The 21,911-nt window shown below is 44.7% G+C and overlaps 6 protein-coding genes across 10 annotated transcripts; 3 read left to right on the top strand and 3 right to left on the bottom strand.

The window, feature by feature from the left end:
- Positions 1-7,605: 7,605 nt before the first annotated feature.
- Positions 7,606-8,836, bottom strand: LOC6541807 (60S ribosomal protein L13). Its single transcript, XM_001969347.3, has 4 exons — positions 8,736-8,836; positions 8,216-8,476; positions 7,847-8,155; positions 7,606-7,782 (listed from the first exon to the last, which is right to left on the bottom strand). The coding sequence occupies exons 2-4, from the start codon at positions 8,456-8,458 to the stop codon at positions 7,678-7,680; spliced, it is 657 nt and encodes a 218-aa protein (XP_001969383.1). The 5' UTR covers positions 8,459-8,476; positions 8,736-8,836; the 3' UTR covers positions 7,606-7,677.
- A 28-nt stretch (positions 8,837-8,864) lies between these two features.
- Positions 8,865-11,813, top strand: LOC6541808. The gene is made up of 4 exons (XM_001969346.3): positions 8,865-10,340; positions 10,449-10,741; positions 10,801-11,188; positions 11,249-11,813. The coding sequence occupies exons 1-4, from the start codon at positions 9,215-9,217 to the stop codon at positions 11,569-11,571; spliced, it is 2,130 nt and encodes a 709-aa protein (XP_001969382.1). The 5' UTR covers positions 8,865-9,214; the 3' UTR covers positions 11,572-11,813.
- A 332-nt stretch (positions 11,814-12,145) lies between these two features.
- Positions 12,146-15,608, top strand: LOC6541633 (transmembrane protein 184C). 4 transcript variants are annotated; one of them, XM_026978479.1, is made up of 6 exons: positions 12,146-13,009; positions 13,086-13,363; positions 13,420-13,626; positions 13,683-13,779; positions 14,017-14,347; positions 14,462-15,608. In XM_026978479.1, the coding sequence occupies exons 1-6, from the start codon at positions 12,710-12,712 to the stop codon at positions 14,725-14,727; spliced, it is 1,479 nt and encodes a 492-aa protein (XP_026834280.1). In that variant the 5' UTR covers positions 12,146-12,709; the 3' UTR covers positions 14,728-15,608. The 4 variants fall into 4 exon arrangements, with proteins under 4 accessions (XP_026834280.1, XP_026834282.1, XP_026834281.1 ...); XM_026978481.1 differs by having other exon boundaries at positions 12,301-13,009; positions 14,017-14,281; XM_026978480.1 differs by having other exon boundaries at positions 12,301-13,009; positions 14,017-14,281; positions 14,459-15,608.
- Positions 15,609-15,918: 310 nt separating this feature from the next.
- Positions 15,919-18,839, bottom strand: LOC6542385. 2 transcript variants are annotated; one of them, XM_015158919.2, is made up of 5 exons: positions 18,774-18,839; positions 18,204-18,700; positions 17,218-18,143; positions 16,992-17,163; positions 15,919-16,527 (listed from the first exon to the last, which is right to left on the bottom strand). In XM_015158919.2, the coding sequence occupies exons 2-5, from the start codon at positions 18,513-18,515 to the stop codon at positions 16,357-16,359; spliced, it is 1,581 nt and encodes a 526-aa protein (XP_015014405.1). In that variant the 5' UTR covers positions 18,516-18,700; positions 18,774-18,839; the 3' UTR covers positions 15,919-16,356. The 2 variants fall into 2 exon arrangements, with proteins under 2 accessions (XP_015014405.1, XP_015014404.1); XM_015158918.2 differs by having other exon boundaries at positions 18,204-18,674; positions 18,774-18,827.
- An 84-nt stretch (positions 18,840-18,923) lies between these two features.
- Positions 18,924-19,874, top strand: LOC6541812 (DNA-binding protein RFXANK). The gene has a single exon (XM_001969342.3). It carries the CDS (start codon positions 19,099-19,101, stop codon positions 19,801-19,803), a length of 705 nt encoding a protein of 234 aa, XP_001969378.1. The 5' UTR covers positions 18,924-19,098; the 3' UTR covers positions 19,804-19,874.
- Positions 19,875-19,945: 71 nt separating this feature from the next.
- Positions 19,946-21,906, bottom strand: LOC6541394 (zinc finger CCCH-type with G patch domain-containing protein). The gene is made up of 3 exons (XM_001969341.3): positions 21,602-21,906; positions 20,623-21,540; positions 19,946-20,563 (listed from the first exon to the last, which is right to left on the bottom strand). The coding sequence occupies exons 1-3, from the start codon at positions 21,620-21,622 to the stop codon at positions 19,961-19,963; spliced, it is 1,542 nt and encodes a 513-aa protein (XP_001969377.1). The 5' UTR covers positions 21,623-21,906; the 3' UTR covers positions 19,946-19,960.
- Between the last annotated feature and the right edge of the window lie 5 nt (positions 21,907-21,911).

Here is a 21,911-nt window from a genome sequence, read left to right as displayed (position 1 = left end):
AGGAGACGAGACGACAAAAGGCTGGCTCTGGACCTCTGAGCGTGGGAATTATTTTGCACACTCTCTGTGTGTGTCTGACTTTTTGTTTTTCACTTTTTATTTTGTATTTTTCGCTCGTTTTTGCGTCGAGGTCGCACGGGGTCGTTCCTTTGGCCGGTCGAAGGTAAGGTAATAATAAGATGTTTTGTTTCAATCACATCGTCATCATCATCATCGCCATCATCATTGTCGCCGGTCTTTCTGCTCGTGTTCATACAAGATCCCCATCCTGTTGCCATGGTGCCTCCATGGTACAAGTTAGTTTCTTAGTTGTTTTATTACACCTTGGATAAGTTGATATCATAACTATTCAGCTTATAACTTCTACATACGAAGAAGAAACAAGGGCGTAGCAAGCAATTCATTAATTTTTTAAAAATTTAATACTTTGCTATTGATAAGACCCCCTTTGAATACGCTCATGTGCGTACTTATCGTGGGAGAAAGACAACGAGAGTAACCGAATACGCTCATCTCATTTTGGAGATATGCTGGGGTGTTGTTGTTGGCGGTGCATACTCTTTTTGTGGGAGAGCAAAAAGGAATTGGAGATGAGCTCTTATCCTTTTCATTCTTCTCCTTTGGTTACATTAAGCTGAGCTTGATTATGCCCCGCATTTAATATACCCATTACTACTCACGTACTGGAGTTTACTCTGTACGTACCCTTGAAGCTCCTAACTGTGTAACAAAAGCTTCGGCAGTGCTTAAAAAATATTAGGCATTCGTTAAAATTAAACAAATTTCTTAATTGTATGTAGCATGTTTTAACGAAGTTAGTACTGGATAATATATCGCCATAAGCGTGAACTTTACCCATGTCGTAATTGTTTTTGCTGTATACAGCTAAATATTACTAAAACTGAGAGCATCATAGATTACTGTTACAAAATATATTAAATATGAAAGGATTTAATCAAACCCTTAAATGAAATGAAATTATTTTGTTATAAAAATGCGAATTAAATTAACTTCAATTAACTGAAGTAGCTTTTGGTTCATCTTCATTGCCTCCAGTGTAATGACCAAGTCGTGGGTGCAGGAGACGATGCCACGGAACCTTCGTGAATGCTCTTTAGTGCAGGTTGCCGCAGTTGCAAATGGATGTGGAGATGGTGTCACGATGCCTCGCCTGCTGGGACCAAAAAAAAAGGGAAAGGGGCCTGGGAAAAGCCTCCTGCTTTTCGGGAAGCTGTCGATGGGGCAATCAGAATGTGGAATCCCCGGAGAGGATGCCCTGATATCATTATTAGAGATATGCGAGTCGAACCGATGAACTGTTGATCGTCTTCCCCATATGAGGAGCTGATTTATAACTGCCCAGCCGCTTCTTTGGCTCCAAAGCGAAGCCGTGACTTATGAGTGGATAAAGCGTGAGTATCTGTCCAAACTGCTGGCCCTCCAGCTCCTCATTCTGCTATTGGAATCCCTGGCAGGTAACCGGCCTTGCCCAGACGGATCGCCGATTCGGCGCGTTTTTTGGCCAAAACTTAACAAGGTCAACAGATTTCTGTGGTTTCCATGCTCTGTGGGAAAAGATCACTGGCTGAGAAGAGGAGGCGTTATGCAAGAAATCGGAGGCGGATCTCCCCAAATATAACTGATTTTGGGAGGACATATGGATTTAAAAATAAACAAGTTCAGTATCAGCTTAAGTGCTGTTCAAAATGACTTTGATTTTCTTGATTTAATTATTCGAGACATTTTAATATAATCTTTTGGAATGTCGATTACTCTGAGCAACTTAGCCAAATCTATAATCTAAAATACAAAATACCCTATTATCCTTCGAATATCGCAAACTTGAATGACTAGACAGCTTTGCTCGTGCCCTTAAAGCCTTTGACCTGCCACAATGAAAAACACTAAAATCTAATTCACATGACGCTGTGAACATCAGCATATGCAAATCCGGCGAAAAACACGATTTCTGGGTTTTACTGAGGGCGAAAAAGTTCGGAATACGGAGGACATGCGGCCGGTGCTCGACACGTGCCCCACTTGCAACCCTTTCCCATTGTCGGCCGACACACTAATGATGCGGCATTATTTTGCATATGGACAGAGGACCATGTACTAGCTCAGTTCACGGAGAAGGGTTAAGGTCGCAAAGTGTCCCCTAATGAACTGAAACATGCGCGACTGTTACAGTTGCGGTAATTTATGCATGCAATACAACCATTGACTCGTCTCGAATTCACAGGATCTGGATTGCAGGACTCTTGTCAGTTATTTTGTTTCACCAACGGTCTGGTGGCTATGATCTGGCACAGCAATTAAGCCAAAAAAAGGGTTAGACATCAATTTTTTTCACAGTCCTGCGACTAGGAAGTTTGTGGTGGTGGTCGGAGTTCTGCACTTGCAGGCTCCTCTTCTCTGGTTTTTGGTCATCCGACACAGGTGCGAAAGTTTCCCAGCTTGCGGTTTCGGCAAAGTGAAAACGAGCTGCCAAAAGGGCAAGGCACTGGAAAAAATAAAAATAAAATACAACATAATATAATATTTATGGTGAACTAAACCTAGATAAATAAACAAAAATAAACGCGCCGGTTCATTGCATTTTCTACATTTTTCAATCGAACCCCTCACTGAACACCATCGCCCACATGCTCGGATTTCTTTAAAATTTCAGATGGATGAAAAATAACCGGCTGACGTTAAAAACTCTAAAACGTTCGTTAATCATTAAGCGCACAGATACATTAAGTTTGTCCAGAACAGCAATCCATAAAAACGTCCGCAGTATCCGAAAAAAAGCAGTGCCCAGAAAGTAGCAAACTCAATTCCAAATTGCAATCAATAGACCGCCTTGAACAAATCGATTTTCGGTTATTAGCCGTCACACAGTCATTAAAAATTTTGACAGATTTTGACAATTTATTGATGCTGCCAGTGGCGTGCACAAAACACGCGGCAAACGCAAACAATCGGAAAAATCTACAGTTGACCTGTACACTGTACAAATTGCAAAAAGTGGACAAATGTTTGTCCTCCCATCTGCAACGACTTTCGAGTGCCAGGACCTTGCCCCAACCCCATGGATTTCCCACCAACCCTCAGGGCGCGCGATAATTTGATTAATTGAAAGTCAGACGACCTTTTTTTGCGGTCTCCGGGAAGGGTTTGTTCCGAATTCGAATCCGAATCCGAACTGATTGGTTGGTTCCAGGAGCATGAGGACGATGAGGAGGAGGGTGCTTTGGTGGCGTGAGTAAACGATCTCCGGTCGTTTCAAGTAGCTCTATTGTATTCACATTAGCGGACTTATCCAACCCCCAGCACTGCGGTTTTATTCGGGTGTATCTATTTCCTATCTGACCGTTTTTTATGCACTCGGTTTTTTTCGGCTAAAATTTAAATATCGCATTACACACAGACACTTGATTTTGAAGCCCAGCCGACCGCATTTGAATGTTTCACTTGTGGTCCGGGTGGGTACTTCACTGTACAGGTTGGACTCCCTGGACAATTTCCTAACATGTGTTTTTCATTCGAAAATTTAAATCTGTTGTCTGCACTTGATTATGCGATAAACTGGGCTGTGGTTTCATCCGAACTCGTTGGAACTCTCGGTTTCAGTTGCTGCTTTTGGACAGTTGCGTAATTGTTTTTCGCTTGGAGGGCTTCTCAATGGGTCGAGACCAAGGGTTAAGGCGTTGTCTGCAGTGGAGATGCCTGCCAACCTGGACCGGACATCATCTGCCAGGCACTTGAACACATTTCTCGTTTTTAGGCTTTTGAGTTTTGCTGGCAAAAGTTGTGGCTTTAAATAGGGCGCCAAACAGGGAAGGCGAGAATAGAAATTATAAAAATAATGAAACACTAAAGTTACAACTACCAACTGGTCGCTTTTAATTTTTCGTTGCAATAAACAAAAATATTCAACTTAAAATCATTAAATTACGTACTTAAAACTCAAGCTCCTGAGTACAATTCCTGTACTTGCTGTTGATTCTAAGGAACTTAACACAGTTTAAATCCAAATCTCTAACATTTAAATCCAAAAACATGAAATTTATTGTCACGTTAATAGCTCAAGCCAATCTACCCTTTCCCGTTTAAAGTTTGGTCGCATGCAACATTTAGCAGCTTTGTGGTATCCCACACTCCAGAGAAATTCTCATTATGGTTGTTATGTTATTGTTTAAAGCCACGCCCATCGCCACTAAAATGATAATTGATTTTGGCCGAAAGCCCAAAGGGTTTCGGTTTACATATACAAATATATACATATATATAGTTAAATGTGGTCGTTCGTGCTGGTGGCACACACACGAAGGACCTCAAGAACACGTGGCCAGCCAAAAGGACATTCAACTCGCCCAAGGAGAACAATTGCGAATCGCTTTTAGCGCTCACTTTTCTGTAAGCAGAATGCAATTTTCAATTTCACGCCAGCCCACTTGAGCCGCTTTCCCATCTCATTTGCATATTTTCCGGCAATTATTATTTGCATATGCGAAAATTTGCCTGCCATTGTGATTCTAATTCGATTTTGATATTTCGCACCCATTGCAATTTGCAATTTGCCTTTTTTACGATTTGTTTTGCCAGGATCGTGGGCCGCCTCTATTGATCTCATAATCGAGCCAAGTGGGCTAAAAAAGCAACTTCCCTCATTTGCATCCTCGTGCTCATTTTTATGGCGTGCCAATTTTTGATAGATGATGCGTGAAAATGTGGGACGTCGGAGGGGCGACCTCTGCTATTTGCATATTTGATTAATTTGTTTGGTTTTTTGGGTGCTTTTTTATGGAAAAATAATAAGCATTTTATTGTGTGCTCTGGGCTGGGGGTGTGAGGGATCCGGGCACATTCTATAGCTCAGCAAATTGCAAGGACGCGGATTAGAGCGGCACAAAATTGATGGGGCATAGCATATCTTTTGATTTCGCAGAGGGTTGGGATGATGAACCTGTCATATGCAAGTACCATGTACCATGTGGTCGAAAAAGTATATATAAATATTTGTTTGAAAGTACATAAGATCTGCAATATTATGCACATTTAGCAATTCCTTAGTCCATGGCAAACTATTTTGATACGGCTTAAAACTTAATAATGTTTCGTTATTACATATCATTTTATTGTATGTTTTCCAATCGTCTTAAAAATTCATTTGAAACTTTATCATTGAAACATTATCATGAAACAACATAGCTTAGTATGAAATACTAAGTTCGAAACATAAGAAGGATATACGATTTATGCTGGACACACAAACTATTGAGTTTGTTTTTTGTCAATAGATTTACTTATGCATTTAATCGATTGGACATGAGCCGCATCATCAGCTTAATCCACGCCTCTTTCAAATGCAAATCTGGCTCGTAGTTGAGGCTCCTGGTCCTGATTTTGTTCCTCGGCAGACGAACAGTAGTTTTCCCTTCAGACTGGCAGGCACTAATCCAATTGATGTACGGATCATTAGGCACTGATTGCGTTTTATGGTGCAGACAGGACCTCGGGCATAGGTATACTCGTACAGATGTGAATATGCTCATATCCACACCAAGGACACTTCACTGGCAGTAGTCGCAGCATATGCAGATTAGCCCACAGCCAGTGAAATGAAATGGGGTGCCATGTCATCAATTACGTTGGAAATTCGCCGATTTATATTTAACAGAAAATCGATTTTGCGATAAAAAGAGAAGGAATCCTACATAAATGCATTTGCGCGGGGGAAAGTGTTAAATTAAATTCACATCATTGGCATAACCAAATTAGTCGCAGTCAGCACAGCTCTGTGCAGTGAAAAAATATATTTTACAAAAGGTATTTTATTGTTTATTAGGATTAAACTCTGCAAGCACACTAATAGATATGATATTATAGAAAGTATAACTCTCAACACATAATCAAAAGTCTTCGGAAATATTATCACATTTTTTACTTTAAGTAAATCCTATATCGAATTCTTTGTGTTGGAGAACGAAACTGATATGGTTATTTTTCCTGTGTACTTCACCTTTCTGAGTAGCATCCTTCATTCAAATAAACCGCAAAGTAAATCTGCATTTGATTTGTCACCCCGGCGCACATGTTGCAAAAAACTTTTGCCGGCAACTGTCGCCGGCAAAGGTGGCACACACAAAAATAGAAAAACAATTGCCAATTACGTATCCTTGTGTGCCGCCTGAGCCACTGCCCCCGAATCTGAGCCAGGAGCACCCGGAAGCAGCCAGTAACCCACCCCGGTAGCCATAGCCACCAGCATGGTCCACCATAAACAACAGTCGAAACAGAGCAAAAACCCACAGAGAAACAATCAAAAAGAAGGAAAACTCGGCGGGAAAAAAATATTTGAGGGGTGGCAATGGGCAGCGGGGAAAACTACGTGGAAAATCACTTTTGCGCTCATAAATTTCAATAATAAAAATTTGAATGCAGTCGACACGACACCGAAACAAGCATCCCCGCCCCTTTTTGGTCCGCACAAGAGCAGCAAACAAGGTTAAGTGAAATAAAAATCAGTGAAGTGCATAAACAAGGTTCAAGGTGCGGGTCGGATTGGAATTGGTATTTGTATCTGTATCTGTATCTGTATCTGGTTCGGGACCTAAATCTGAACGTGGATGCTGCCTGCACACCACCCGATAATTGAATTGGCTTGTCGCATTTAGTTGAGGAAGCACAACCCTTTCTTTTTACCATCGGAGGAGTTATGTTTTTGCATATGTACATTTGTATTTATGAATATGGTCTTTTTTGGCTTTGCTTGGGATGGGGGTTGTGGTCTGCCCTTATTACCAACATATGGATTACGAGTTTCGGGGTGGCGGCCTCAATTAATAATTGCGGTTGAAGTGCAAATGCGATAATATTTGGGTCACAACCGTAATGTTCACATTTTTTCATAGTATTGTGGTAAGATTCTGAATTTGTTTTTCAGAAACTTAAAAAATGCTTGTATTTTAGAAATCAAGCTTCAGAGAAATACGACTTCGAAGAGTCCAAACAAAGTCTAACCAAAGACATAATGGCCTACATACATATCTACTTAAATATCGTAATTAAATTGTGTTAACATAATACTGGGCTGTATTTGGGTGAAGCTTTACTCTACCAGCAACAATCTTCATTTTAAAAAAAGGAAAAGAAGAAACAGCTTTTGCAAACTACAAAGGTTCAAGAGGCATAACCTATTACTTATTCGAAAAACATACTTTCAAATGGTATTCTTTTTTCAAAATGTTACTGTCAAAAATGTTCCCTTTTGGCCTTTTGAACTATCTTTAGTTGTTTGCATATTTACCAATCCTGTCTAATAAAATTACCAAAATGTGCAGAAAACTAAAGGCTCAATTTGAATCAAGTTAATATTTATGAAATGTTCTGAATTTACAATTGAATACAGTTCCCCAAGAATGTTTAAGGGCTAAAAGTAATTATTTTTCCTTAGCTACCAACAAATGATGGATGATTGTTGGGCGCAGTAACCTGGCACACACATGCCAATTTGAACTAAACGCGCCACAGAAGCGACTTATCGATTGCTACGATACTACGGGGTATCGATAAGTCTCGCGTCAAACGCGACAAGAACAACAAAGTGCACAATTATTCACGTTTAAGAAAAACTAAGATTTTATTCTGGTTGATGTTGTAGACAGAACGATCAGGTTAAGATGTGGTTTACTTCTTGGCCTTCTTGGGGTCTCCCTTGGCGGCGTCCTCGCTCTCAGCGGCCTCCTTGGCGCGCTTGGCGCGGATTCCGACCAAACGGGCATCAGTGCGAGCCTGCAAATATAAATCGGCAAATAAGAATCAAGAGCTAAAGGCGATCACAAAGCCAAAAACGTACCTTGCGCAGCGTGGCGAAGGCCTTGAACTTCTTCTCATCCTTGGTCACCTCACGGAACTCGACCACGGCGGGCTGCTCATTGGTGATGGGCAGGACGGGTCCCTTAAGCTGGGTGGCCAGCTTGCACTCCTCCAGAGAGGACTCGCCGGCGCGGATCTTCTTCTCGTTGATGGGGAACAGGATCAACTTGCTGCGGTACTCCTTGAGGCGCTGGATGTTGCGCTGGCGGGACTCCAGGGATTTGTTCTTGCGCCTCCTGTCGACGGCAATGCCGATGGTCTTGGCAAAGTTAGCGCCAATGCCGGCACCCTGTAAGCGGAGATTTCGTTAGTGGCTAATGGATCAAGGCAATATTTATGCTCCACTCACCTTCAGCTCCTCCAGGGTGAAACCACGGCCGGCACGCAGCTTGGTGTGGTAGCGGATGGTGGGGCAACGGACCACAGGGCGCAGGGCACCGCTGGCGGGGCGGGGGAAGACGGCCTTGGCCTTCTTGACGCGGTTCGCGTGCCTGCGGACCTTGCGGGCCGGCTGGTTGAACCAGGTCTTCACATGCCGCTGCCACCACTTGTGGTAGTGCTGATTCGGAATCATATTGTTACCCTTACCCATCTTGGCGGTTTAGATTGGCTGCAAAAAGGGCGAAAACACAATAATAACATTAATGTCTGTATGTAAATCCGTAAATACGGTATAACCAAGCTGCAGGCCCACGTGGCTGGCTCATTTCGTTTGTTTTAGCCGTAATTAAAGAGCACTTCTCCACGTCTACGGGTGGCCAATGAAGCCCACTTGTGATCTCTACGCTTGGCACACTCGATGGCTCAATTTGCATTTCGTTTATCTTTTATTTTCATTGAATTTCGGGACGCTCATGAAATTTACACACCTTTTCTTCCCAACAACGAATTAAAAAGGAAATCGCAACCAACTTCACGTCGCAGGCCAAACGAAAATTTCCCTCGTAAAATTCCCCCGGCCGAGCGAGAAATTTCCCCAGCTATCGATTGGTGATGCAATCAGTGTTAGCGAGAATACTCAACAAATCGCATTTTTCACGAGAGTCAGACGTATTAAAAATATAAAGCGGTGACGCTCATATTTTAGCAGTCTGTAGAAATAATATTAGATAATTGAGAGTGCATTTCGTGCATTTAGCAACGTTTTATTGCCTTATCGATTGACGGTGTGTCGCGTGGCAACTCTAAACTGTACCTCTGATACAGATAAAAAACTATTGACTATTGAACCGTCTATCTATAATCGAGAAATTGCGCGCTAATTCCCGCATTGGGCCCAGCAATCGTTGTCGAATCTAAATCAAAACAAATAACCAGGTCCCGATCCCAATCTCCTACAGAAGACAAGATGGGCGAAGAGGTACCCGCGTCGCCGGTGGCCATTGGCGAGCTCAAGTACGAGGATGTGTCACAGCTAAATTTTTCCAAACTGTACTCGCCGAAAATGAAGAGCGTCTACTGGCGCTACTTTGGATTCCCCTCGAACGACAACAACGAGGTGATCACCAAGCAGAACGTCGTCTGCATCAAGTGTCACAAGGTGCTGACCAACCACGGCAACACCACCAATTTGCGGGCGCATCTCCAGCACCGACACAAGGAACTGTTCAAAGAACTGTGCCAGGAGCACGACATCCATGTACCGCCGCGTAAGACGCCGCGCAATGTGACCCACCCACCGCTGTCCAAGCGAAATGTCTCCTCGCGGCGGGTCAAGCTGGAGTTCATCAATAACCGGAACCACGACAACGCCTCCGACGAGGAATTGGACGAAGCAGCCGTGGCAACTGCAGCCATGCAGGCGGAGGAGGACGCCTCCTCGCAAACCATGCTGTACGAGACCATGGTGCCGTTCACCTACGACGAGGCCGAAAATCTGGTAGAGGAGGAGGAGCGCCTGGTTGTGGAACCAAAGTACGGACGAAAGCGTAAAGTGGCCACTCCCTCAAGTACACTGATCCACGGGCGATCCATTAAGCACGAGGAAGGCGGCTATACCGCCGCGGCGAACATCGCCAATCTGGGCGAAGCCCTTACGGACATAGTGATTAAGGATTTGCGCAATGTGGACTCTCTGTACGACGTTGGTTTTAGCGAATTTCTGCGACAGCTCCTAGGCAATTCGGCACCCATGCCCGAGCCACACAAAATCGACGCGCTGATCAACGAGATGCACGCTTCAAAATTTCTGGAAATTGGTGAAATCACGCGCGATTTCACCTCCGAGAAGCCATTCTCCCTTGCTTTTGAGATGTGGGTGAATGTTGAGCAGCGGCGCTTCCTCAGCATTTTCCATCACTATCTGGACGAGGAAACACAGTCAGTTCGCGGTATGCTGTACGCCACCGTGGAGTACAACGATTACATCGTCTTTGACGATCTGCTGACCGACTTCTACTTGGCCAACTGCACACTGGCCATCATAAACTACGATGAGGAAGAGGACCTTCTGCACACCTATCTGCGAGAGAAAAGTAAGTGCATCCGTACGGCAGAATTACTTAACTTCAGAAAGCTATTAGAAACAAAAGAAATACTGTAACTTTTAAGACGGCCTTTTAATAAAAATGTTTCCTTTGCAGATATCCCCATTGCGCTGTGCTACGTTTCGGTAATTGACAAATGTTTGCGTCGTGTTTTTGAGCTCGAAGAGGTGGCCACGTTAATGGAGCAGGTGAAAGAACTTATGCAGCGACATTCATCGGAGATTGCATCCAAGGTGTCTGAGGTGCCAATGCCCACGTACAACGAGCACTTCCCCTGGACACTGTACGAAACATTGAAGTTCTTTGCCGAGTCCATCTCGTGGTCCGAGGACATGGATCACCTGGTGATATCAGCCAAGACGGTTACGGAGGCATTAAGTGCTCTGGTGGTAAGCCATCAAGAGAACTGAAACTTTTAAGCACTTCTGATTGGGTCAACTCTTTTTAGATTGCTTTGGACACACTGCGTGGCGAAGACATCCCCTTGTGCAGCATGCTTTCGCCAATCACCGCAAAGATTCTTAGCAAGAAGTTGGGCATTGCCGAGCAGGACGATCCCTTGATGATGAATGTGAAACGCACCATTTCTAGTGTCCTCCAGGCCCACGTTATATCCAATGACAATCTAACCGCTGCTGCACTGTTGGACCCGCGCTTCCACCGCCTGACCACTATTGACAACCTTGAGCGAACGGTTCGTATGCTGACCCATAAGTATAACATGAACTTTGGTTTAGTGGGAGACGGGGAATCCAACGAAGTGGCAGCCACCTCCAGCTCAGTGGCTATTAAGTCAGAACCAAGAGTAGTTGACGGCAGTGCACCAAAGAAGTTGGGTAAGTACACCTACCTAAAATAATAGATTTGAACCTTGGTGTAAATAGAACTTTCCGTAGGTCTGAAGCTGCTGTTTGACAGTAACGAGATACCTAGTCCTCCGAAAAGGGATGCGGACAGCAGTGTGGAATCCGATCTTAAGCGATATCGCAACGAGGTGGTCGTCCAGCTGGATGAGTCGCCCATTGAGTGGTGGCTCAAGATGGGTCACATTTATGGAACGCTTCGCGATTTGGCTAGTCTGTATCACAGTGTACCCGGCGTGGTGACACTTAGCTTCAAGAAGGCTCTGCGAGACCAAATATACGACTTCAACAAGCGATTCATGCTCACCGGCAGTCATATCGACGCTATTCTCTTTCTGCATCATCACAACAATTAGCCTGCATTGGCTACTTCTGTTTTTTATATTACAAATAATATTTAATTACTTTTAACATAATCCGATATTCTGTATATGAAAATGACTACCAGGGGCAAGGCAAATAGTGTAAGAGCGATTCCGCCGTACTGTAAACCAAAAGACAGCCTTGGACGTACACGGAACACTTAAGATTATCAACGTATAAATGTTAAGAGAACATTCTGACATCATAAATCCAAATAAAACAAATAATCTAAGAATATTTGTTTGTTGAATCAATAACCCCTTTCAAGCTTCCTTATTGAGCAAAACAAATGTAAATCCTTTTATCCCATTTCAAGAGAAATTATTCAAACTTATCTTAATTGTACATAATTGATATTTTAAAGAAATAAAGGAATAAAATGCATGTAATATTACGTGAACTGTTTCTTTTTTATAAAGCTAATGTAAATAAGCCATTTTATAAATTAATCAATATTTAAAAAAATGTTTTCATTTTCGGTTTTGATTTAACTTTCTCAAAAATATATGTATATTTTTGATTTTACTCTGCAACCCTTGAAATTTCCCTTTCTTATCTCTAGGGAAAAATTTGATTTTTTTCGGCAGCGACAAAGGAAATTAAAATAATTTTTGACATTCGTTTTTTAATGTAGATAAATTTTATTTACTGATAGCTTTTAAACGTTGAAAAAGAAAACAAATCAAAGAAGCCGTAAAATTAAAAAAAATATTTATAAAACTTAGAGCTCATCTGGTAAGTTTTCGTTATTTTGGATTTCACTTAGGCTGGTCACACCAATTAGACGTAGGCACCCGACCCACAGATTGGATTCCTCACAAAAGAAGGGCAAGAAAGCCGCGATATTATTACCAATAGGACCAAAACCAGTGGATTTGAAACCAGTGCTCTGCTAGCAGAAGATCTCTGAAAATGCGCCTCCAGCGTGGGTGCCACCGCCGAGTCCTGTAATCTTCTGTGAGAGAATTTCTGGCGGAGAAGAGCGGATCAGAGCGGAGGAAAGCGTAAAGCCAAGTGAAAACAGAATCGGGGCGGCGGCGTCGACGTCAACGAATCAAAGAGACCCTGATACTAGGTACTCCGGTGAACACATTTCAAGGAGCATTCCGAAGCAGCGCCTCAGAGGACAAGATGTGCAGCTTGGACGTAAGACGCTTCTTCGAGGAGTGGCGCATCTGGATACGCCCGCTGCTCATTGTCACCTATGTCATCTTCGCTATCATTGTGGTGCCGCTGCTCATTGTGAACTCCGTAAAGGATGGCTTCCAGCGCAATGATCAGCTCATTCTCATCGGCGGACTGTTTGTGCTGTCCGCAGTGCCCGTATCCATTTGGCATATCATCCAACACGTCATTCATTTTACCAAGCCCATACTGCAGAAACACATAATCCGCATATTGTGGATGGTGCCTATCTACGCCTTAAACGCGGTAAGTGGGGCACAGATGTCAGCATCGAAATCGGAATTGGAGACCACAAGAAATCTAATACTCTATTCACCTGCAGTGGATCGGCCTTTTCTTTCCCAAGCACTCCATCTACGTGGACTCACTGCGCGAGTGCTACGAGGCGTACGTGATCTACAACTTCATGGTGTACCTGCTCAACTACTTGAATCTCGGCATGGACCTGGAGGCCACAATGGAGTACAAGCCGCAGGTGCCGCACTTCTTTCCGCTCTGCTGCATGCGGCCGTGGGTGATGGGTCGTGAATTCATCCACAACTGCAAGCACGGGATCCTCCAGTACACGGTGGTGCGCCCTATCACCACCTTTATCTCTGTGTGAGTGTCGGGATGTCCTTTACGCATTACACCCAACTCTAATTGGAATTTCGCAGCATCTGCGAGCTATGCGGCGTCTACGGCGAGGGCGAGTTCGCGGGCAACGTGGCCTTCCCTTACATTGTGGTGGTCAACAACATCTCCCAGTTCGTGGCCATGTACTGTCTGGTGCTATTTTACCGTGCAAACAAGGAGGACCTGAAACCAATGAAGCCTATTCCTAAATTTCTGTGCATCAAAGCTGTCGTGTTCTTCTCATTTTTGTAAGTACTCAATTAAAGCTTGTAAGAGTGGCTAAGAATATTATACTTCACCGCAGCCAAGGAGTGCTACTCAACGTTCTCGTATATTATAACATTATTAAGGACATCTTTGGATCGGATGTGGGGGACACCAACCTGGCTTCCCAGCTTCAGGTGAGTGGTTTATTTAAAAGCTGATAAAAACTGACCAATAATGTATATGCATAAGTAAAATACCAAATTATGTTTTTTAAAAATATTTAAACTGAAAACAAATTACTGATACAAACCGGATCCTAGAATCGGTTTAAAAGACTTTTAAAGCTATTTTTCTCCCTGTCAAAATCGGCAATACAAAAGTGAAAGTTTCCAACCATTTAAAAAATGTATATTTTTGTTATCGCCCACCAGAACTTCCTTATCTGCATTGAAATGTTTATAGCAGCCGTGGCTCACATCTACAGCTTCCCGCACCACCCTTTCCACATCAACTCGCCGCAGTACTGGAACAATCCGAACCATAGCTGGTGTCGCGCTTTTCTCTCCATGATGGACATATCCGACATGCAGGAGGATGTCACCGAGCATCTGGGCGTTGTGGGCAGTTCACTGAGTCGTCGCTTCCAAGGACGCAGCACATACCAGCCGCTGGCACGCAGCCCTCGTCGCTCCAGCAGTGAGTCCGAGTATCTGATCAGCAAGCGGCAAGATCAGCAGCTGCCAGGCAACTCGTCGCAATCAGGTAACATGTATGGTGCAACATCCAGTCGCCTGATCGTGCCTGTGTATGATGGCAAGCTGAACACACTGCCCGAAAGTCAACCTACTCACTCCCAATCTCGATTTCCTTTAGCAGGCGTTGCCGACGATGGGAACAGTAGCAATAGCAACTACCAACAACAACAACTACACTTGCCGGGAGCGGCGGGCTCTCAGCCGCCGACCCGTCAACGCGATACACTTCATCTTCGCGAGCGTGAAAGGGATCCGGGTTCGGGTGCGGGTGCTGGCGGCGGTGGCAGTTTCCTGCGCCTGCCCCCCGGAGCCGCCTCAGCAGCAGCGCCAATTCCCGAGTCCAACGACGATTATGCCCTACTGTTGGGTGCGGGCGCAGGCAGGTGACACCGCTACCAACAATATCACTACCAGCACCATCAGCACCCGCACATTGACGACGCTTTCGAGGACGAGGATGGTGTGGACGTGAGCCAGCAGTTGAATGCCTCGTCACTCAGCGCCTCGCTATCCGTTTCGTTTGGCATGTCAAGCAGCCTCAAGTTTAGTGCCACTGGCAGCAACCAGTCGGCGTCCGAGTGGTCAAACTCAACGGGCGGGGATAATGACGCTGAAGACGGTGACTTAGACGTGGACGAAGAGGATGGAGACGTTGAAGATGACGGTGCTGGTGTGCAACCCGTGGTCTTTATTGCCTCCACGACGCGGCGGCGCCGCGATCGAGAGTACATCACCTAGACGCGCTGACCTTAAAACCTTCATCAATTATATGCTATGCTTATATTTATTGTTTTCCCCATATCTTGATTTGTGCGAGGCATAGAATACTCATGAAACGAACACTTTCTAACGGCCCATTTAATGGGGCATTTGAATTGTGGCCTTAGTTTTCATCGCGAAAGCAACTTATTTTAGATCGCCATCACTGTAATCGCTTTTCCCGATAGCGCGCACAAGCAAATCCACACATCCCTTAGCCCAAAGAATCATTAAATAGGGGTCAGATATTTTGTAAGTACTTTTTATGTGCTGATTGTGTAAACAAACCTTCCCGAAACGATATTTTTACTCAATACATCCCTGCTAGGTGGCCCCGCATAGTTAGGTCTCCAACTTTTGTGTGGCGAAGTAGTTAATTAAAAATATGCCTGAACCGATTGTGAATTTTGTGACTGCCGCCGGTCAGAAAAGGGCGTAACTTGTATTTAAATAGAAGTTCTTATTGTAAAACTAATATACACATCAATAATATAATATTGGAAAATTTATCGAAACCGCCTTTTATGTTTTTATCTTTTACTATTTTTATTATTTACATGCTACTGCACCCATCTGTGTACTAACATTGCATATCATTCCATTTTTTGGTACCAAAACTTTTGTTTATGTATTCTTTGTTGACACACGTTGTATATGTGATGAGAAATTAACATTTTGTTGCTCATTAATCCCCTAATTTTATTACGAGTTTCTAGGATAAAATGGTTTTATACTATGATTTAGATTCATCTAGTTTGATGATATGAGATAAAATGATGATGAGTTCTGCATTCCACGCTAGCAAGTAGAGAATAGTGATTCATTTTATTTGTAACATTTATTGAAATATTTGTTTAAGCACTTCGAATCCTATGTCTTTTCATAATACTTGCTTTTTACATTTGAACAAGGATAAAGAACAAAACAGAAAACCTAAAGGAAAAAACTGACAAAAACGTAGACAATGTCTGACATATACATGGATACACGGTAGACCGAAGTACATTTAAAGGCATTCACGGAATTCACGTTACGAACATAAATCAAATCGAATACTAAACACTGATAATAGAAAGAAAACAAGTAAACCGAATATCAATCAACATCAATTAAAAACAAATTCAGTCCAGTGATTACTTCTCGTGCTGCGAGTGCATAACTATAGCAAATCCCAGTAAATTTCGACGTTGCACGCCCCTCAAAACGGGCATGGCATGCCCATTGCTTTTAGAATACATATACGCGCAGCAGCCGCGATTAATTGTTGTAGTTTTGCCTGCCGCCCAGCTCGAGGAGATATCGATCCGGATGGTCCATCCAGTCGGCGGCTGTCAGCTTCACTGTCCGCTGTCGCTCGGCCTCCTTGATCTGCCACTTCTTGATGTCCAATTGCACTTCGCGTGATGTTTTGTCGCCGCAGCCCCACACCTGCGGATAAGATCGAATAGAAGATGGGGAGCAACGTGTAGTTCTTGTTGTTGGTTGACTGTTGTTGGGTAAGGAGAATCGTAGACTTAGTTTAAATACATCGCTAGAGCACACCTGGCCATTTGGAGCCATAAGTGTGCTGTTTTTAACAGCTTAGACTGGAGATTATGCCGTTTATAACGATATACGTCTATGAATTTTACACTATATACCATATATGCATATACACATATATAACATATACCCTGTTGAGTAAGGCTTATTGTACATGAATGCGATTAAAGTACAGAAAATATTCGAGATGTTGACTGCGTAGCTTACTTTGGTTTGAATGATTCACTTTTTCTATTAGTGGGTTTTTCAAATGATGTATAAAATGGAACCCGTTTACTTTTCGGTTACTTTCTTCATCAAATGTGTTGGAAAGAAAGCGGGTCTGCTAAGGGTGCGTGTTTTTTTTTTACCTCTATGGACATAAGTCCAGCCGCCAGTCCCTTGCAGTCCATATTCTCGAAATGCTCATCGACTGCTATAATGGGTTTTCGCGGATCAGCGCCGGCACGTAATCCCTTCGGATAGCCGCGTATGCTGGTGTTAAGGTAAAGAATGTTGGGCTTTTTTTCCAGTATCACAAACCTTTAAAAAATTCCATTAATAAGGATTGTAAATCTCCACCATTTCGCTACCCACTTGGGCAGAAGCTGGATAACACAGCTGCCCTCGCCGCCCACGAACAGATGCGTTTCCTTCCACTCACTGGGTGAGGCCACGCAATATGTTTGTCCATCCTTGGTGTGCAGCAGAACCAGTGTTGGACCTCGGTAGCCGAGGACGTGGTGCAGAAAGCGGTTGGCGCCCACGCCGTGCTCATTGGAGTTGTACAGCAGTGTCCAGTGTGACGGCATCATCGACAGTTTATCCTTGAAAATCTGTACCGCTGTGGAGGCGCTGACGTTGTTGTTTCCCTTGGTTGCCGGCGGAGTTACAGTTTGTGGCTTGGAGTAGAGTGGCGGCAGAGCTCCAGCAAGCAGCCAGGCTTGCGAGAGCGGCATCAGGGAGTCCTCGTCCCTTCCGCCACCACCACTGTGGTCGGTGGCATCTGTGAAGGGATTGCGTTGCTCAAGCACGGGAGTCTGCAACTCAATGCCGCAGGACTGGTTCTGCTGCTCTAGACCACGATAAGCGGTTGACAAAGTGTGCACACAATACTTGTGCACGAGGAGCACCAACCGCATCAGGTTCTGCTCAAACCAGCGGCAAACATAACCCAAACTCATACTGTCGTGGCACAGGAAAATGGACTTGGTCACCGAACCGAACGTGCGGTTGATGGCCGGGCACAGCACAGCGTTGCCCGAGTGCTGCATGGCAATGGTGTAGCAGATGTGGAGCAATCGCGTCACTCCCGTCTTGTCGATTTGGTCCGGATTCTCTTCCTGGGCGTACATCTTGATGTAACACTCCAGCGTCTTTGCGTCATCCATGATGCCTAAAAAGCGTTCGCACTGCTGCCGAAAAGCTACAGCGCCAAGATGCTTTGTTGTGGCTTTGGAGTTGGAGTGCATCAGGTTGAACAGCCGGTGTCCCAGGTCGGCGTACTGCGGAAATACTTGTGACTAACGAAAGAGGTGTTGTTTTTTTATTTGTGAACTCGGTGTTATCAGTTAATTACTCACCACAAAGACATCTGCCACAATGCCATTAATGCCCAGTTTGGACGACGTCTGCTCCCTGAGGATCTCGGCCAGCTTCTCCACTGGCACCAGCTGGGTGAGGTACTTCTCGGTGACATCCGCCCCAGATGCCGACCTGGTCATCGAGCCCTGCGCCTGCGTCACCTTCAGGCTATTGTGGCTGCCGCCCACGTCAGAGACTCCGTTGTGGGATGCATCGCTGGACTTGTGCTGCTGATGCTGCTTGTGCGGCTTTCCCCCGTCCAGGGGTGGCTCACTGGCGTCCGACTCGCCCTTGGAACTCGTGTTGCCCATCTTGGTGATGTTTCGACGCAATTAATTTGGGGCAGTGGAAACGTACAACGAAAGGGCATAAAAAAGCCAAACGCAGGTTTGCACTGAAAACAAATTGGCGAGGCGCAACAGGTGCAGGAAAGTATTGGCCAAAAAATCAACTGCGCCGCGTCGCAAGACCTGTTATGAAACACACAAACACAGCGCTAACAAATCGGGTAAATATATTTACATAATTAAACGCAAATTAAGCTTTGAAACGAGAAAATAAAAACAAACCAATCGAGTGTGACCGTGCTGGAGCTGCAAATTAATGCCGTTTACAATTTGTCTTTACCGCGTCACAGAAAAAACTATAGCAACTAGATGATTAGTGCACCGGTTATGTGATGCCCTGGTATACTAGTAAATGTAGTAGTAAAATAAATCTTTTTTTATTGGTTAAATAAAAGAGACATTTTAGGAAAAAATAATTGTTATTTTAATATTGATAACTTTTATATGCAGAAGGCATTCTATTATCTTCAACTTAATTTAGCTTGTGCTACTATACCCTCGTTAGCCTTCAAGTAGAGGGTATAAAAGGTGAACAAAATCAAAACAAATGGTGGCACCAGCTAACACACTCCAAAATAACGCGAATTCCGATGAAGATGAGGGCGTGCGGTCGGCACCCACCTCCATGCTGGTGCTGGACGCCAAGCGGAAGAGCGCCTTCCTGCCGTACCGCCCCCAGTCCACCGTGTTGACCAACTTGCAGCGCGGCAACACGGAGGCCACCTTTTGCCCCGTTGAAGTTTCGCTTTCCTTTCACGAGCGCGCTGGCCAAGGCGAGATTACGGAGGAGCAGGTAGCAGCTGAAAGAGCGCGTCAGCAGGACATTGATTACAAGGATGAACATGGCTTCACGGCCCTCCATTGGGCAGCTTCCTACGGGCAACTGGTTTCCGTGCAGCTTCTAGTCGCGGCTGGTGCCAATGTGAACGAAATGGCCCCAGATCTGATTAGCCCTCTACTACTAGCTGCCGCCGGTGGGCATAACGAAATCGTCCGCTTCTTGCTGGAACACGGCGCGGACTCGGGCCACATGGACATCGTTGGGAGCACGGCGCTTATGTACGCAGCAGCGGGCAATCATCCTCATACTTGCAACGAGCTTCTGGCCAAGGATCTGGATCTTAGTACCACCAATGAGGACGGAGACACCGCATATTCGCTGGCGGTGGAGCACGGGGCTCATTTGGCGCAGGCGCTACTTGAGCAGTACATGACGGCCATAATTACGGCGGGATCCCTCGGTAGTATTTAATTGTGCGTAGATAAATAGGATTTTCGTAAACAATAATTTTAACATATTTTATGTGTCTAGAATAATAAATATTGGAATTTAAAATTATGTACAAAACAATTTTTTTGGATACTCTACACCCACGTTACCCACATTTAATTGTTTAAAACATCTATTTTTAAAACTCAAACATTTTATTCTTGCTCTTACGGGTCTGCTGTTCCTTGCTTAAACTGCGTTCTTGTGCCTGCAGCGTGGCCAGTTCCTGTTTGTGGCTTTGCATCTGCACTTGTAGTCGCTTCTGAAGCTGTGCATCTCCAGAATTGCGGTCCAGGGACTGTTTCACCTTGGCCATATCCCTTTGCTTTCGGCGGATTTCATCAGCAATTCGCACTGTTTCCACGTTAAGAGTTTTGGTTGAGTGCTGCTGCAGCTCGTTGGTCTTAACCTTCTTGGCCACCTGCTCGCCTTGCTGGCTGCTTTCTCCAGGCGCCAAAACACTGTCGTTTAAAAATGTAAAGACATCCACACGTTGCGACTCACGGACGTATGCCTTCTCATCCGCTTTTCGCTGGCGACGCTGGGCACGCTTTAGCTTTCGTTCCACGCTAAAATAATCCTTGTCCCCGTTGGCAGCCTCACGTAGCTCCATGCAAGCATCTAGAGATCGACCCTGGGGAAGTATCTGGGCGCTTACCGGGGTAACAATTCCCCTTCCATCTGAACCGAGACCGGTACCATGGATGTAACCCATTTTCTCCATAAGCTTGGAGCCGATGCCCTGTGTGGGATTGTATTTAGAGGGATCCAAGTTCCTGAATCGTAATCTGTTCAACTTACCCGTGTAAACTCTTCCCAGGCGCCCAGCCGTTCCGTCGGTTTAAAGGTAAATAAACTCAACTCAACCATGCGGGCTCTTCTAGCTTCTTCCAGATCATCCATATCGGACTCCGCCTCGTCACTGCTTTCGTTGTTCATGCTGGAGTTGCTCTCTTCGCTGGAGAGCTCGTCATCCTCTTCCTGGTCGGTGGTCAGTGGATACAGTTCTTCGAACTTGAAGTCACGTTCCCGCTCCTTGTGATCCTGCCCATCCAAACGCACGCGGCATACCTGCTCTACGAAATTTACACAAAGGACACGACCTCGATGCCACAATCGATCCGGTAGAAGGGCAAAAACGGGACGACTGCGGCAGAGTTTGTGGAAATCTGGTGGATTATATTTTCTAATAGAGCTACCGGTGACAAGGGCGCCATGGGAAAATCGGCACTTGGTTTCATCAAAGCGGCACTCGCCTTCGAGGTAATAGGAGCAGGGCAGCATTTCTCGATGCGTGGGATTTGTAAAGAGAACCCTTAGTCGAGCATCCAAGACGCCTTCGCTGCTCATAACCACCTCGTCGTCCACTCCGCAGATGAGGGCATTGTGGTAGCACGTGCCCCAACTGTGCTCGTGTGGAGCGGAGCACTTCTCGCCCACCATGGCAGTGTACTTGGTTCGCAAATCAGCCAACTGCCGTTCTTCATCCAACGCGGTTTGTGAGGAGCCTGCCGCCTCTAGATCATTAAGTTCGCTTCTTAGCCGCTGCAGCTCGTCGTCCAGGTCGTCACCTTGCTGAGGTAATTCATCGGTTGGTGCACCATCTTCCGTGTCCCGCGTGAGGGCCAATAGCTCCTGCAGATTGTTTTTAAGGGCCAAAAGATCCTGTCGTTGCGCCTCATCCGCGGCATTTTCCAATGCCTGCTCCACAACGAGCAACTGTTTGATGCAAATATTTTCATAAAAATAGTTGGGACCTTATGGTATCACCTTTGCTCACTTGTGCTTCGTATTCTTCCATTATTTTTTAAATTTTTTAGTTACAACATTGTGCTGATGCCAAGTTTTGTTTTCGGATTTTCAAAAAGATGCAAGGACACAGTGGAGGGGAAGGTTATAGCACCCATTTCGTTTAATCCGGATTCGTTTTCTTGACATTTTGCAAATTAAGATTTTTAATTTATATGTATGCTGTACGTTAAATAATTTTAAATTTACGTGTAGCCTAATAAAACATAAGTATTATAAGAATTGTAGTAAATGTTAATATAAGCTGGAAAAATATGCTATTTATATAACCGCAACTGTGC

This window comes from Drosophila erecta, unplaced genomic scaffold (genome assembly GCF_003286155.1).
Source record: "Drosophila erecta strain 14021-0224.00,06,07 unplaced genomic scaffold, DereRS2 tig00000055-arrow-pilon, whole genome shotgun sequence".
In the NCBI taxonomy this organism is placed as follows: domain Eukaryota; kingdom Metazoa; phylum Arthropoda; class Insecta; order Diptera; family Drosophilidae; genus Drosophila; species Drosophila erecta.
Note: the sequence above shows the minus strand (reverse complement) of the source record. Positions and strands in the feature narration are given on the sequence as shown.

Coding starts and splice junctions, on each gene's coding strand:
- LOC6541807 (XM_001969347.3), bottom strand. CDS start 8,458: ATGGGTAAGGGTAACAATATGATTCCGAATCAGCACTACCACAAGTGG. Junction 8,156..8,215: donor TCACCCTGGAGGAGCTGAAG/GTGAGTGGAGCA, acceptor CTCCGCTTACAG/GGTGCCGGCATTGGCGCTAA. Junction 7,783..7,846: donor CCTTCGCCACGCTGCGCAAG/GTACGTTTTTGG, acceptor TTATATTTGCAG/GCTCGCACTGATGCCCGTTT.
- LOC6541808 (XM_001969346.3), top strand. CDS start 9,215: ATGGGCGAAGAGGTACCCGCGTCGCCGGTGGCCATTGGCGAGCTCAAG. Junction 10,742..10,800: donor AGGCATTAAGTGCTCTGGTG/GTAAGCCATCAA, acceptor AACTCTTTTTAG/ATTGCTTTGGACACACTGCG. Junction 11,189..11,248: donor CAGTGCACCAAAGAAGTTGG/GTAAGTACACCT, acceptor AACTTTCCGTAG/GTCTGAAGCTGCTGTTTGAC.
- LOC6541633 (XM_026978478.1), top strand. CDS start 12,710: ATGTGCAGCTTGGACGTAAGACGCTTCTTCGAGGAGTGGCGCATCTGG. Junction 13,780..14,016: donor ACCTGGCTTCCCAGCTTCAG/GTGAGTGGTTTA, acceptor ATCGCCCACCAG/AACTTCCTTATCTGCATTGA. Junction 14,348..14,458: donor AGGCAACTCGTCGCAATCAG/GTAACATGTATG, acceptor GATTTCCTTTAG/CAGGCGTTGCCGACGATGGG.
- LOC6542385 (XM_015158919.2), bottom strand. CDS start 18,515: ATGGGCAACACGAGTTCCAAGGGCGAGTCGGACGCCAGTGAGCCACCC. Junction 17,164..17,217: donor GTTATCCAGCTTCTGCCCAA/GTGGGTAGCGAA, acceptor AATTTTTTAAAG/GTTTGTGATACTGGAAAAAA. Junction 16,528..16,991: donor CTGGACTTATGTCCATAGAG/GTAAAAAAAAAA, acceptor TCTTATCCGCAG/GTGTGGGGCTGCGGCGACAA.
- LOC6541812 (XM_001969342.3), top strand. CDS start 19,099: ATGGTGGCACCAGCTAACACACTCCAAAATAACGCGAATTCCGATGAA.
- LOC6541394 (XM_001969341.3), bottom strand. CDS start 21,622: ATGGAAGAATACGAAGCACAA. Junction 21,541..21,601: donor TGGAAGAATACGAAGCACAA/GTGAGCAAAGGT, acceptor TGCATCAAACAG/TTGCTCGTTGTGGAGCAGGC. Junction 20,564..20,622: donor CCTGGGAAGAGTTTACACGG/GTAAGTTGAACA, acceptor AATCCCACACAG/GGCATCGGCTCCAAGCTTAT.